The sequence below is a fragment of the Mixophyes fleayi genome, chromosome 7, assembly GCF_038048845.1.
Source record: "Mixophyes fleayi isolate aMixFle1 chromosome 7, aMixFle1.hap1, whole genome shotgun sequence".
Lineage (NCBI taxonomy): Eukaryota > Metazoa > Chordata > Amphibia > Anura > Limnodynastidae > Mixophyes > Mixophyes fleayi.
Genome location: NC_134408.1, coordinates 123,211,984 through 123,227,900, shown reverse-complemented (window position 1 = coordinate 123,227,900; position 15,917 = coordinate 123,211,984). Strand labels below are relative to the sequence as shown.

At 37.8% G+C, this 15,917-nt stretch overlaps 1 protein-coding gene across 1 annotated transcript in view; it reads right to left on the bottom strand.

Moving 5' to 3' along the window:
• Positions 1-15,917, bottom strand: part of LOC142098078 (protein kinase C delta type-like) — a 33,440-nt gene that overhangs the window by 16,802 nt on the left and 721 nt on the right. Inside the window, exons 2-8 of the mRNA XM_075180550.1 lie at positions 12,284-12,384; positions 9,358-9,528; positions 8,448-8,539; positions 7,124-7,186; positions 5,766-5,904; positions 3,233-3,376; positions 2,508-2,636 (exon numbers count right to left, since the gene is read on the bottom strand). Of these exons, the coding sequence (XP_075036651.1) occupies positions 2,508-2,636; positions 3,233-3,376; positions 5,766-5,904; positions 7,124-7,186; positions 8,448-8,539; positions 9,358-9,528; positions 12,284-12,384 (839 nt within the window). The remainder of the gene's footprint in view (positions 1-2,507; positions 2,637-3,232; positions 3,377-5,765; positions 5,905-7,123; positions 7,187-8,447; positions 8,540-9,357; positions 9,529-12,283; positions 12,385-15,917) is intronic.

Sequence of the window (15,917 nt, the reverse complement as noted above, 5' to 3'; positions counted from 1 at the left end):
TGGTTTTGGCAACACCGCCCTTATGTGTTTTGGTTTTGCTTTTGGATCTGTATTTTTTAGAAAAATTGCTAAAATATGCTAAAATCACATAGTTTTGCTCTTTTTTTTGTTCCTACATTATTATTAACCTCAGTAACACTAATTTCAAGTCATTTGCAGGCAAATTTGACCACCTCACATTTCACAATTTTATTTTCATACACTTTCGGACAAATACTGCAGCGACCTGGCTGAATGCTAAGCAACAGAGCAATGACTCAAACCCACGGCAGTTCCTAGCACATCTAGAAAATATTGGTACACAGCAGTGGCAGAAAAGAAAAGTGGTGCAAGATGGAATTGTCCTTGGATCATGAAACCAGTTATGGTTCATTTGATCACTCCAACCGTTTCTTGGATAACTGAGGTATTTCTACAGCTAATATATGGCGACGAGCGCTGACCCCCCCCACCCCCCGGGATGCATGCATTTATCAGTCCCAGACCAATCCAGGGTTACCTATATAACACAGTACAATGTGACTGCAGATTTAGAAGACCAAGACTGCCAGCCATATTATTTCTTTTTCAGCAATGACAATTAGCAATGGAGCGCTCCTCTTTGTGTGTAACCTATATAACACAGGACAATTTGACTGCAAATTCAGAAGAAAAGCCTGCCAGCCCTAGTATTTGTATTCCAGCAATGACAATTAGCAATTGAGCAATGGAGCCCTCCTGAATGTCACTGTAGACTTTGTTGAACACTGCTACCACTCCCCTTTTTATTCTATCTGTGTTGCTGCCCAACTGCTCTACAGACTGTGCTACCCCTTCTGTGTCTCTCTTTGAAATGGCGCTAGATCGCCGTTGAGGGCGGTACTTATAGAATTCAAAACTCGTGAGATCCGAGATCCGACGACGTACCGATGACGTTTTGCCTCGTTTTCGATTCCGAAAAAGCGCGAAAGTACCGAGCCGGCTCGGCTCAGTACTCGGATATGCTAAGTTCGGGTGTGTTCGTTTTCGGGGAACCGAGCCTGAGCATCTCTAATATTTATATACAAGTATCACAGAGTGATGTAAAAAATAACAACAGCTGTTATGACATCACAGCAGCAAAACTGTTAGAGGTATTGAAACAGGTTGAAATGTTGGAAGGGCGCACTGTAACTGTGTCTAGAAACTCTATCACAATTGTAAATCACTATTTTCTGACGACAGATTCCTAAATGGTTCTTTCAAAGTGTAGGACAACACGGGTTTGTGAGAGGATCATCAGATACAACCAATACATTTAGTGGGGAGATTTCTGTCTTTCTAGTATGGAAATATATTAAGCTAATGCAGTATAGCTGTAATAATGTGTATTATGTAAATTATATGCCATTGGTCAGATAAAAGTAATTACACAGTGGAGGTAATTTATGAATTGCTCTCAGTGCTTACTATAAAATGCCTTGATTTCCCATCACCTCTTATGGATGTTCCACCCAGAGCACTACTCTGTGCTCTAGAGAGACGCTTCCATAAACTAGATGTGTATCTCTGTGTACAGAGAGGCTAATTAATCTCTAGAAGTCACTGAGCAAAAGTGTAAACATGATCGACCTACTAAAACCCCTTTCATTGTTTCTTCAGTTTTTCTACTAAACTACTATATTATATATGACAACTTTGAGTATGTGGAGCTCAAAATGCAACTTAAGGACAAAAGGGTTACATTAAACGTTTAGGATGAGACCCAAAGATCACCAGTGATGAGCTAGTGCAAAAGAAAACCTGGTTCTGCAATGATCTGGAAATGTAGGTGTGCTGGTGCCTACTACCTGATGTGTACAAATCTCCCTTATTCTACACAAGTCCTCTGACTGTGCAAACTAGTGGTTTTCCACTAACATCATCATCTTGCTCTGCAATCCCATGCGCCTAGATGGAAATCTAGGTACAGTGATGGAAATAAAGACGCATGGTACGCTGTGTGCTATGCAGCAGACATGTGCTTCATAATAGATGCCCAGGAGATTAAATATATTTATGCCCTGAACCAACATTCATGATAATAAAGCCAATCATTTCGAAAGCACCTTATGACAACACTGAAGCTTGAGGCCCTTTGTCATATTAATTTATTATGAAGCGCAGTGCAAACATTTACTTTTCAAAAATTGTCAGCGGATGTTTTCACATATGTGAATGCAGCTAACAGAAAGTATGGTTAAAGTAATAATAAAGTATTTTTTACTTATATGTCTCCATAGAGGGTAAAAGGAAACTCTTCCAAATGTGCCTTTTTGTAATCTTTCTTTAGCCCTGAACATGCATTTTAAATTTTACTGTCATAATTGTAAAGCAGACATGTTTTTTTGCATAAAAAGAAATGTCAAATGGTTGCATGACATCTGATACATCTGTACACATATCGGCATCTCAGTAGGTCTATGTGCCTTATACTTATGTACCATATGCTGAACAGCATTTATTTACAGGCTCTCCAAGTGCTTGTACAAGTTCTGCTGTGTACTTACAGGTGCAGGTATGTATGGGGGTTCAACCTTAAGGGCTTCCAACGAGACCCAGTCAATATGCTTAAAGAATGGATGCTGGCGGATGTTTCCATGAACTCCTAATCGCGTGTCTTGATCTTTACAGAGGAGCTGAAAGAAAAATTTGATTTTAATTTAGGGACTTTGATTTACTCAACACGGAGCATAAACTTTATCAGGCATTGCATTTCTACACAATACAATCAATTTACAAACATTTTGCTGCTAGAAACATATAGCGTGATTTGTCCATTGCTACAGGAGGTCGATACGGAGATCATGTCTGAGGTCTGTAGTATATCTCACATTTCTACAATCAGAACATCTAACCACAAATCATTCCTTATATTTGTCCTAATATTGATCTCTCTATGCAACTACTGGTGTTCTATGCAACTTCACTGGAATGTACTTTATCTTTATGTATTTTACTGTATCCTATTGTGTATGAGAGGAGAATATCTCTGGTCAGGAAATCTAGAGCCACATCTATGAGTAGACATCATTTATCTCACATTTCAGGAACGGTCTCTGTTAGCGTAGTGTCACATGGTGCAGTTTATGTTGTGTACTTGCTCTTGAAAGACAATGATTTTTGTACATAGTTCTCATAAGTAAAGTGCTGAAGCAACTTTTCTGCATATAGATATTAAAATTGCATCATTTACTGTGATAACTACTAATATTAAATTTAAAATGTATTTTACCTTTTTCACGATGTCCTTTACATCCACGCCAAGTGCTTTAAATAGTGTGCTGTGATATTTAAGTTCTCCAGTAATCATTTGGGTCATAATGACGCCAAATGAATACCAATCAGCACCGGCATTATACTCCTCACCAGACAGCATCTACCGGCAGAGAGATAATAGTTATTACATTATTTAGCAATCAATTTTTCCTTCTTGTTCTTTTATCCCATTGCCCAAGTCCATCACTCTCTATATAATATTTTATGTGAAAATAGATAGATACTGGCATTCAGTTAGTTAGTATCAAAATAGATAAAATGTCCCAATTCAGGACATTGATGTGTGACAAACTTGTAGATACAGAAACATATGCTGTATTTCATGTGCTAGGCTGCAGTTACTTTACAAATGTATTATCATTATTATTATTATTCATTTCTTTCATCATTTGTAAATTCTGAACTGACATTTTAGGGAATCTAATAATAGTTTATGTCTTACTCACCTACCTTTCCTCACACTTACTTCCTGTTTACTGATAATAATACTTTTATTTATATTGTACTTTTTTCTCAAAAGTGCCCAATAGTGACATTCAAAAACATATCATTTAAAACATATAATAAAATACAGCCTAACCTTTCCCCCCAAAATAGGTAGCTACAGTGCCGTAACTAGACATTTTGGTGCCATGGGCGAGACTGGGCACTGGCGCCCCCCATCTAAGTGGGAGTGGCATTTGACAAGTGGGTGTGGCCAACCTAATGTGGGTGTGGCTAGCACTTTCCTGAAAGAATTCGTATATTATTATTATATATATATATATATATATATATATATATATGTGTACACACACACACACATGTGCATTTTTAATTCTTTGCAAAACATTTTTACTTTATTAATTTGTCCTTTATGGAAGGAAATATATTTTTATTTGTACTCCTATTGCAATAGTATGTATTAATATAGGACTAAGTGATAATAAAGCAGTTACCACCAGCGATATTCACAGCCCATCGTTCGCAAAGGCTTCCCTATTCCTTGGCATGGGGAAGTCTATTCAACGAGTATTATGACACTAATGCCATGACACCTGTTCTGTTAATAGACCAAAAGCATAAAAAAATGCTTTATTCATAGAATAAATCTTCAGATATGAGCAACTCAAAACAACTAGGTAAGAGTGCAATTTTGTACCTTTGGGACGAAAAATTGCTTTCACCTTTAAATGAGGCCAGATATGTTCCTCTACTGCATCTCCGCTCTACCAATTGTTTCCCGGTACTTTACACAAATCAATTCAAAATACTTCTATTAATATACAAAGCCATAACAAAACTATCTCAACATATATCTCTTTAATTCCCTCAAAATATTATTGTTTTGTTGCTGTATCTGTTTCTAAGCAATGATAAATTCTCTGTCTGATTTTACTATCTCCCTAGGCTATATACAGGACATGTTCAGCTTCAAGACAGGATGAGATTTACATAAAATACTTTTGTTGTAAATAGACTCACTTTTCTGTGTTTGCCGCTGCTCTCTTCCCTTGTATGTAAAGGTGGTGGTGGCTGAGTCTTTTTAAAAAAACTGCTGAAGGTTTGTCTGCTATGGTTTAATGGAAGAGCAAGGTAAAAGACTCCCCGCTATGTGTTCCAATGTAAGCCTAAATATATATGTCTTTATGTAGATCACGCCCCTACCTCCAACTAGTAGAATCCTGGGTTCCTTCGATCACTGTGTTCTCAAGTTCTAACAGATTTTTTCTTCAGCCTTTTACCGTCCTGCGTTCCGCCCGATACCTGACTCCGTGCCCAGAGGAATCGCTGCTCTAATTCAGCTCCCCTACAAGTAACAATCCATTCCCGGCAATGCAGTGAAGCGCATGTGCGTTCCAACAACAGGAACAGGAAGTTCTGCATTTGAAACGCAAAAGCGTTCCAAATGCCGAACTTCCTGCTTTCTGTGGAACGCACATGCGCTTCACTGCATTGCCGTGAATGGATTGTTACTTGTAGGGGAGCTGAATTAGAGCAGCGATTCCTCTGGGCACGGAGTCAGGTATCGGGTGGCTGCGCCCCCTTGGGCTTGCGCCCGGGGCGGTCGCACCGCCCGCACCGCCATTGTTACGGCTCTGGGTAGCTAGCACCAGTATTATAGCCAGGACTCCCCACCACTAAAGCAGGGCACAATGAGCGTGGGGTCTATCTCTTTCCATTGTTGGATCATCAGTGGTCTTCTCCAGACAAATCAACTGTACAACTTAAACAGGGTAGACCTGAAGTCTCACTATGAAGTGAGAATGATAAATATGCAAAATTATCTATTTATGTAACGGATAATGACAATGACTGATAATCTCTGTTGGAAGGTCTTGTGTGAAACGGCACATTGCTTTACTCATTATTGGATACTTGCAGATGCAGTTAATGTGCAGGCTTCTTCTAAAGTGTTCCCTTTGTAGCCACATTGCTTTTCTCTAGGCTTCTATACAAAATATCTATAGTTACATAAGTAAACTGTAGGAAAATCCTGTGCACCTTACCTCAGGAGCAACATAGCCAGGCGTTCCAGCATATTCAGTGGCTGTTCGGTCTCCATAGATGTTCTCTATTGCAAGACCGAAGTCTGCGATCTTTACATGGCCCGTTTCAGTCACTAGAATGTTCTCAGGCTTGAGGTCTCTGTGAAGAAACAAAACCCTTGTATGCACTTTGCCATAAAGCGATGCTTTCATACAAACAAGATTTATTTTGTTGTGTAAAATGAAATTACACTTTAATTATGTACACTGTAAACATTAGTAGTTTTGAATGTAGGTTTAATAGCAGTGTCACTCTGGAGTGTCAGCGCCTATTATAATCATTTTCAGATTAGTGATATCGGTTTTCTCACTTTTGTATGTTTGTTATTTATGTGTTTAGAAGTATTCTATTACATTTCATAGATAGAATGCTTATCAGAAATTAAGAATCCTTTGATCACTTTTAATGCTCTGAGAATGATTACATTTATGGCCATTTTGATATTCAAAGCGGATTTAGCATAATGCCATAAACAAACCCAATTTACTAATCTCACCATTACTGTTTATACCCCCACACATTATACTCAGTCGTGTCCTCACACATTATACCAGAACATTATTCCTGCACAGTGACCCCACACAGCTTAGATACCCTGTGCAGAGCCCTTTCCAGTGACTAGTATACAGGATTGCCTTTCCCCTAGAATACATTTTCTGTGCTGCTCCCTGATACCCTGATTTATTAACAGGCCCAAACTCAATCACTTCCCATTTGTTTATAATAAATAAATGTTTTTATTTACCAGTAATTAAAATGTTTTTAATGGTGGCAGACATGTGTGACTCATGGCATCAGAGCCCTTGCACCCAGTAAAAGTACATATATGTAAAATAAGTTACAAATGTGATCTGATGATGAAAGCGGGGCCTGCCTACTACCCTCTTTTGTCCTAGGCCAGGCCTATGTTGCTTGGTATCCAGTTTAGAACTTTCTAACTCATATATTCTTTCACTGCATCTCTGAGCTGCTGCTAACCTTTACTATTATTTGCTATATCACATTTTGTAAAACTCCCATACTGAACTCTGGTAACGGATTGGACTTTTAGAACATGAGAAGAAATTTAACACTAGCCAAACATAGCTTATGTTCAGTTTCCTGGCTTGTACTAAACTCTCCTGCCCAATTTTCATGGCATAAAGGAAGTAGAGCTACTATCAGTCAGTTGTAGAGGGAAATATTTGCCAATGGATAAAAGTATGACAATTAGAAAGCAGAGAGCAGACCTCTTATTAAATATATTATTATCTGGAAATTAGAATCCATTATAATATAACTTTATTAAACTACTGTAAAAATATAGCATTATAATTACCGATGGACTATGCCCTTAGAATGGAGGAATTGTACCCCGCATACAATTTCTGCACCGTAGAACCTGGTGGAAAGAAAATAAGTTAATTTTGCATTGGTGTAATGGTACATTTATGGCCAAGGAAACTCCCCAAAATAGCTTAAAACTCCCCTGTTTTTTCTACACTGACCAACTGTCTAATATGATGTTTCTTGTTCTGTGTGCTAGATAAAAGTCTCATATTTTTTTATTCAATGTATTCATTAAAAGGGTTTAAAGAAAGTAAGTATATAAATTAAAAAAATAGCTAGAATACAATCAGATAATGATTATGTCCATTAACAGAGGAGTTGTTACAAACTATAGTATGGAACCCATCTGACCACTTCTAAGATCAGCATAAAAGGTAGCCACATGCAAGACAATTTCTTTGGCCTATTTAGACTTGATAAACTGCCTGGAATTGTTTAGTGTATTAGCTCCCGCAACCTATAACAATCAGCCACAACAAGAATAACATAAGAGTTTTATCCTGCATGCTCAAAAGTTGAATAATCCATGACAGAGTCATGTATGTGACACATATGTTGTTTGATATAGGGAGAGAGACTGTTCCTTTGCCCTAGTGATGTGTCTTGTGTGATGCTGCTATAGGGGGAGAGGACAATGATGTATCCCTGCCTCAATCAACAATTAAATAAACATTAAATAATAGGCTTGTAAGGAAAAATACGAAGCATACAGTATTGTAAATAACAGTAGATGCCAATAATGGTAATACCATTAAACGATATATCTATAGTACATAAACGCAACAGTAGCAACATGCATGAATAACAGAAATCATATAATAAAGAATGATGGTGGATTTAAGGGCAGGGAGGGTTTGATAAATAGGCCCCTATGACTGATAACTCAACGCTGTCAAAGATAAGTATCACATATATGCAGATTTGAAGGGAGACCTTTTGGGGATTTTGTGTTTAGCTGATATATCCATCTTTCTTCCTCTTTCAAGATCCTGTCAATAAATCATCCCTACTCCTCCATAGTTTGAGACATTTTTAGATGCCAATAAATCTGAGAGCAGTGGGGTCCATGGACTGTCAGGAAGTGATTTTGAAGGCGATGGGTTTTCCTGGCTATAACTTTACATATTGCTGGTTTTATCAATCATGGTGACATTGCTAAGTTTTAATCTGGGACCCAGAACTTATAAATATCACAGAGCTACCATGGCTAAAGTGTAAATAGTTATTTATAACATGTCATCTATCTTCCTGATCAATGCATTTAGTCCTTCCTATATCCAGTGGCTTTTACAATGTATTATTCTTATATTTACCTTGCACTGGGGATGTTAAGGGGACCTTTCCTGCACAGCAAGTCGTTGAAATCTCCGCCTCTTGCATATTCCATGCCAAGTAGCACAAGCTCCTGTTTTGTGGTAGAAGCAGAAGTATAATTAAATATGTAGGGTTAGCCAGGAGGACAAAAAAAAACCAAAAATAAAGAAATATATATGTTGTGTATTTTTAAAAATGTCCCTCCCTTCCTGTTTCCTTTTGGGATTATAACAGACAGACATTGGGAGGGCAGATAGAGAGCAGGAGATACAAGAGTGAAAGATGAGGCAATTGGAGGCATAAAGGACATGGAGTAATACTAGTCAGACTTTCCGCAAGAAGGAAGTTAGAGAATAGGATTTAGGATGTGTTACTAGATAGGTGAGGGGGAGAGAATGTTTAACCACAGAGGTAGGAGGGGTGGGAAAGAAATGTGATACAACAGGTGGGAGACTCGAAATGTGTTGCTACAGTGGTAATGGGGAGAATGTTTTACAGCAGCGATGGCGGATGATATATCACCAACTATAAGATAAAAGGAGTCATGGACAGCTGGTTCGTAACTGAATTTCCAATGTAGGACATTTCATCCTCATGATCCACTACCTTGTCCCTTATATCAGTCCAGTGAATGGCCATACACAGATAACCCCAAAATGAAATGACTAAATGACCAGTACGGAAGTAGTGGACAGGGCAGGAGATTCAAAACTGCTGTGGAGAGGAATATAAAACTGGATGTGGAACTTAATTGTGATGTGAATGAGCCCGTAAGATTCCGGATGTATCTAGAATGTAGAAGATAAGATTTGCTGTTTTAGTAAAGAAACATAATTTCCAGTAGAAACAAGTGCGGTTATATTACATATGTGTGGATATTTGGCAATAAGGAGGTGGTCACAGTGGTACCTTGGTCTGGAAAGCAAAGCAGCCATGAACGAGGAAGGCGCTTCCAGATGCAAGTTGTAACACTGTCCTCTCCACCATCACATGCTCACTGCCCTCAACTAGCAGATCCCTCTTGCTGATGACTTTCACAGCCAAATGCTGACTTGTATAAGAATCTTTTGCCAGCAGGACCTAGAGGAGACATTACAGGGTCAGCCTCATAAAGAGCACACAAACATAAAGACAAAAGTATATGTAACATTAGAGGACAAATAAAGTATGTGTGCAAAGGTTTATAAATATCTTCTGAAATTGTGACATTATCTTGAAATGATGTTACGTGTTATATAATGGAGAATACATATTTTATAACATTTAACTATGTGTTGCCATGGTTTAGCTAAATGTCCCCAACCACTAATGTAAAATATTAATGGGGACCCCATTACATTCCCGTTGAAAAATAACAGCCAATGCACATACATACACACATATATACACATATATGTCCATGGAATTTTAATTAAGATGCCTGTCGTACTGGGTGTTTTTCAAAATCTACCCCTATCTCTTGTCTGCCCAACTCATGTCACAACATTAAAACCACCTGTCTAATATTGTGTAGGTCCCCTTTGTGCCACCAACACAGCTCAGGCCCGTCGAAACATGAACTCCACAAGACCTCTGAAGCAGATCCTTTAATCCCTGTAAGTTGTGAGGTGGGGCCTCCATGGCTCGGACATGTTTTTCCAGCACATCTCATGCTTGATTGGATTGAGATCTGGGGAATTTGGAGGCCAAGTCAACACCTTGAACTATCTGTCACGTTTCTCAAACCATTCCTGGGGTGTATATTCACTAAGCTGCAGGTTTGAAAAAGTGGAGATGTTGACTTTAGCAACCAATCAGATTCTGGCTTTCATTTATTTAGAGCATTCTACAAAATGACAGCAAGAATCTGATTGGTTGCTATAGGCAACATCTCCACCCGCAGTTGAGTAAATATACCCCCTTGACTGTTTTTGCAGTGTGACAGGGTGTATTATCCTGCTGAAAGAGGCCACTGCCATCAGGGAATACCATTGCCATGAAGGGGTGTACTTGGTCAGCAGCAATATTTATGTAGATTTTTCGTGTCATAGTAACATCCACATGAATGCCAGGACCCACAGTTTCCCAGCAGAACATTGCCCAGAGCATCACACTGCCTTTGCCAGCTTGCCTTCTTCCCATAGTGCATCCTGGTGCCATCTCATTCCCAGGTAAATGACACACGCGCACCCAGCCATCCACATGATGTAAACTACAACGTGATTCATCAGACCAGGCCACCTTCTTCCATTGCTCCAAGTTCCAGTTCTGGGGCTCACATGTCCATTGTAGGTGCTGTCGGCAGTGGACAAGGGTCAGCATGGGCACTCTTTATTGTCTGAGGCTGCCATGCACTGTGTGTTCTGACATCTTTCTATCATAGCCAGCATTAACTTTTTCAGCAATTTGTGCTACAGTAGGATAGTGCGGGATAGTGTAGGATTGGACCAGATGAACTAGTCTTCGCTCCCCATGCGCATCAATGAGCCTTGGGCGTCCATGACCCTGTCGCCAGTTCACCGGTTGTCCTTCCTTGTACGACTTTTGGTAGGTAATAACCACTGCGGGAACATTCCACAAGACCTGCGGTTTTGGAGATGCTCTGAGCCATTTGTCTAGCCATCACAATTTGACCCTTGTCAAAGTTGTTCAGATCCTTACTTGCCCATTTTTCCTGCATCCAACACATCAACTTCAAGAACTACCTATTATATCCCACACCTTGACAGGTGCCATTGTAATAATAAATGTAATTCACCTCATTTGTCAGTGTTTTCAATGATGTCACTGATCAGTGTATATATGCTCAACCTGTGTTCTTTGGCTCAAAGGATCTAAAGATCAGATTGCCAACGCCAAGCCTCTAAGTGATGCCCAGGAAGGGTACTTTGTACATGCCCCCTGCGCTCTTTCAACAACCCTGTCTTGTGGGCAAAAGTTTGCAGCACTGATAAGTACAGTGGTTGGTATTTGTTAAGTGTGTATTAAATGTAGAAGTGTAATTAGTTTGCACTGAAGTGCAAAAATCAGTTTTTATTTTTTAATACAGGATTAGTAAAAATAAGATTAAGCCAGGAAGAGGGTTATTTACAGGGCCATTCCCTGCTTTTATCACATAGAGTTAAAATAATTGCTACTCCTGAAGTCTTCACCTCTATTTTTATAATCAGACGCATATCTATCTATCTATCTATCTATCTATCTATATATTTTGGTCAAAGCGGGGGTGTATACAGAGGTATGTCGTACCGCCACTTCTCATACCTACCGCCTTCATTGTAAAACTATTAAATTCTATACACTTACATTTTTAATGCCTCCACTTCTAAATTTCCACTTCAACCACTATATACTATATATATATACATTTCTTTATACAATGTATAAAATAAAAACAAAAAATCACACACACAAAATTGAAATTTATAGTAAAGACAGAGATGATATCCTATCACTCTCAAGGTTAATTTAAGTTGTAAATGCTGCTGCACCGAATCTTATTTTGAAAGAAGTAGGTAAACGTCTAAGTTAATAAAAGGTTTGGACGATGAACTTTACAATTCTTCTGCCTGCATGCAAACCATCTCCTTATTATACCATAACTGCACTGCAGAACACAATGAATTAACAATATTGTCCTCCCAACTTTACAAATTTGCACAAAGCAGAATTCACATACATTGCAGATTATTATTCAATTGAATGGCGAGCAAAATTGAAACTGAAAGATTATATCTGCAAAGAGGCCTTTTCCACTGCAAGATATGATATATGTGAAACTGGGATGAAGCTCATGTCTAATAACATCCGCCTTCAGACATAAATACCTTGTGACTATTGACCACTCATTACTTACCTTTCCAAAATTGCCCCGTCCAAGCTCACGGCAAAACGATAGTCTCAGGATGTTGTCAGAGACTTTATCTCCGAGGCAGATGGGCTGAGCAATGCTGGTTCCTAATGGAGTGATAAAATAGATTACATCAACATTTGCTTTATATTATAGACTATATTATAGACTATAGGTTGAGCCAACAGTTCTATTAATTCCTAAAACTGGGACAGATATGTGATATGAAGATTTCCATTTCTATACTTAGGAATTCTATTTATTATTGAGTGCTAAGTGCAGTTGAATAATATGGCGTAATACTATTCATAATAATAACACACACACAAAAGCACACATACATATCTGCGTGTGTGTCTAACTTCACCGAAGGAGCTTTGTGCAATGTGCGCCTACACGCATTATTACAGTAAGTAAAACCCTCTATGAAGTGCAAGCAAATATCAGTGATGTTTTACTGCCTGAACATCCTGTGGAGATGCAACACACAAATCTGTGAATTAGCAGCTCCACCATTTTGTGAGTGACAGCAATCTCACTCCATGATAGTGCTGAATCTGCAGCTAACCACAGGATGTGATGACAAACCTTGTCTGTATTGCGCAAGGAACATGTCCATTAAGGTTTCTGCCTTAATCGTCGTAATTTCATTGCTTTTTGCAGTTTGAGTTGAAGAGTTTCAATGGTTTTCTTACATTGTAGATTGTGTATAAGGAACCTTTATTGGATATGTTAAACCGTAAGGTTTTTTGTCTATGGAATTTCATGGCTTTTTGTAAAGGGAAGTGTATGCATGTATGTTCTGGCAGTCAGTGACGTCGTGCAGTCATACTTGGCAAGTCTCCCGGAATGTTCAGGAGACTCCCGAAATTCGGGTCTCCCAGGCTCCCGGGAGAGCAGGCAGATATCCCGCATATGGCAACATGCTCCTCAAAATGACGCGATTCGCTGGGAACCGCTTCATTTTGGCCCCGCCCCCGTGGGAAAAACGGCATTGGTAGCAGGAGACGGGGCCAAAATGACGCGAATTACCACACCCCACCCCTCCCACTCTTTAACCACCCCCCCCCCTGTAATCACCTCCCCAGTCCTTAAACTTGAGTCCTTGTTGATGCTGTCACCAGTGAAAGCAGACAGACTTTTACAGAGATTCTGACAGAAAAGCCATGAGTAAACCAATGAGTAAAACACAGCCCACAGCAGGCAATGAGAAGTGGGTGTATATAGATTATCTGCAGCTTCTCTCCAGTACATGTCACTTAAGAGGGACATGTCAGATGCTAATGTCCAGATACCTCACATCTACTCCCCACTGTGATCACCACTGAGTGTGATCAGTACAAGTACCACAAAGCACTTTTGAATAAATTAACGGATGTCACTGAGGGGCGGGAGGTTTACAATGGATTCACTAACAGCTGTCTCAGGGAGAGATTAAACTCTCAATTGAGAGCAGTGTCTGGGCTAATAGTACAACAGTGTGCCCCCCATTATCCCCAAAACACTAAACAGACCCCTGTGGCTAGAAAATGTGGGTAAATTCTTCAGCTCATAGATGAAAATCCCTTAGCCAGAGACACAGCCATGTTTGTGCTCTCAAGTGAAGCCAGTCTGAGTACACCTAGCACAAACCTCTAACTGACATGTGCAACGTTATGAAATCCCCATCTTTAAAATAGGGCATATTTTACCAAATTGTAAAAAAACTATAACTTTCTCAAAATTGTAAACCCTCAAAGGCACTCCTCAGCCCTAATAGCTTTCTTATAACACAAACCCCGAGTCTTTAGACCTCCTGTACACTGAGTTACAGTCTCCAAAAAAAAAACTGAAAAACAGTGACTTTTGCAAAACAGGAAGTGGAAAAAAACGGCGAGATTTTGAAATTCAAATTATTCCTAATTTGTCATTTTTTATTGTATTTTTCTGAAATTTGGCATGCGGCACCTATGGACAGTTCTTCATTCGCATGCCAAATTTCAGTCTAATAGCTTTAATACTTTTTAAAATGTAACCCCTCAAACACCATGCCCCCCCTCTCACAGATTTCCAATGGCAAAATGTTGTTTTTTTAGATGTAACCTTAATATAAGGGCACAACTGGGCCCTTATAATATAGAAATATATATATGTGTGTGTGTATATATATATATATATATATATATATATTTATATACATATATATATATATATATATATATATATATATATATATGTACACAAATATATATATATATATATATATATATATATATATGTATATATATATATATATTGCACAGACAAAATATCACAGACATTGATCACTATAGCTTGCCCAATTACAATAACCAGAATGTTAAATTATGTACACTGTATGTATGTATATATATATATATATATATATATATATATATGTATATACATATATATATGTACATATTTATGTATATATAAATGTGTATATATAAATATGTATATATATATGTATATATATATATGTCAATATTTATGTATATATAAATGTATATATATATATATATATATATAAATATATATATATGTGTGTGTGTGTGTGTGTATGTACATATATATATATATATATATATGTTTGTAAAAGAGTAGTGTATGTATATATATATATGTATATATAAATGTATATATATATTTATGTATATATATATTTATATATGTATATATATATATATATATATATATATATATATATATATATATGTATGTATATATATATATATATATATATATATATAAATATATAGTATATGGTATATATATCTAATATATAAATGTCTAGTGGCGTGTGTTAGTCTGTCTGTGTGTGTGTGTGGAAAAAATAAAACCAAGCTGCAGCGCCACCTGCTGGGCGGAGTTATACACTGACCTACTAAATTCTTAGTGTGTGTGGAAAAAAAAATTCAGAAAGGGCTGAAATTTGGTATACTAAGATGTTTTTAATTTGTTAATTTAATTTGCTAATTGTTAAAAGTGTTTATAAAGATTTAAAAAATATATATATATATTTCTTGAAGGAGAAGTGACAGTTGGGAGTGGTTGGTGGTTGCCGGGGGTGACAGTGGGGAGTGGTTGGTGATTGAGGCCTGGGCTATGGCCCAAATGCATGACAAGAACCTTTTTAACACCTTAAGTAGCTTGATTTGACTAGAATGCATGAGTATCATGCACGGGTTAACTTGTATATATATATGCATATATATAGTACAGGTTTCAACCTCACAGACAGTGATCATTATAGCTTGCCCAATTACAATAACCAGAATGACGCCCTCTACATATTTCTTAAAACGTTAACATGAGTAATGGTTTAAAAAAAGTTTGCTAAGTTACTAACAGCAAAATATAAATTGTTAGTATTGACTTACTGGTAGACTCAATAATGCTTATAAATCACAATCTTTGTATTTATTGAGAATAAGGATTGAGTTATAGCTGGACTGAAATATTGTACCCCTTGGACTAAACCAACATTTTACATATCGTATGTTTTGTACAACAAGTATCAGTAATTTGTAAGGCACCATTTAAATCATCTGTTCTATAGAGATGTTCTATTCAGACACACAAATGTCAAATGAGACATCTGGATTGGAGCAATGTTATTCAACACCTGTCCACAATAGGA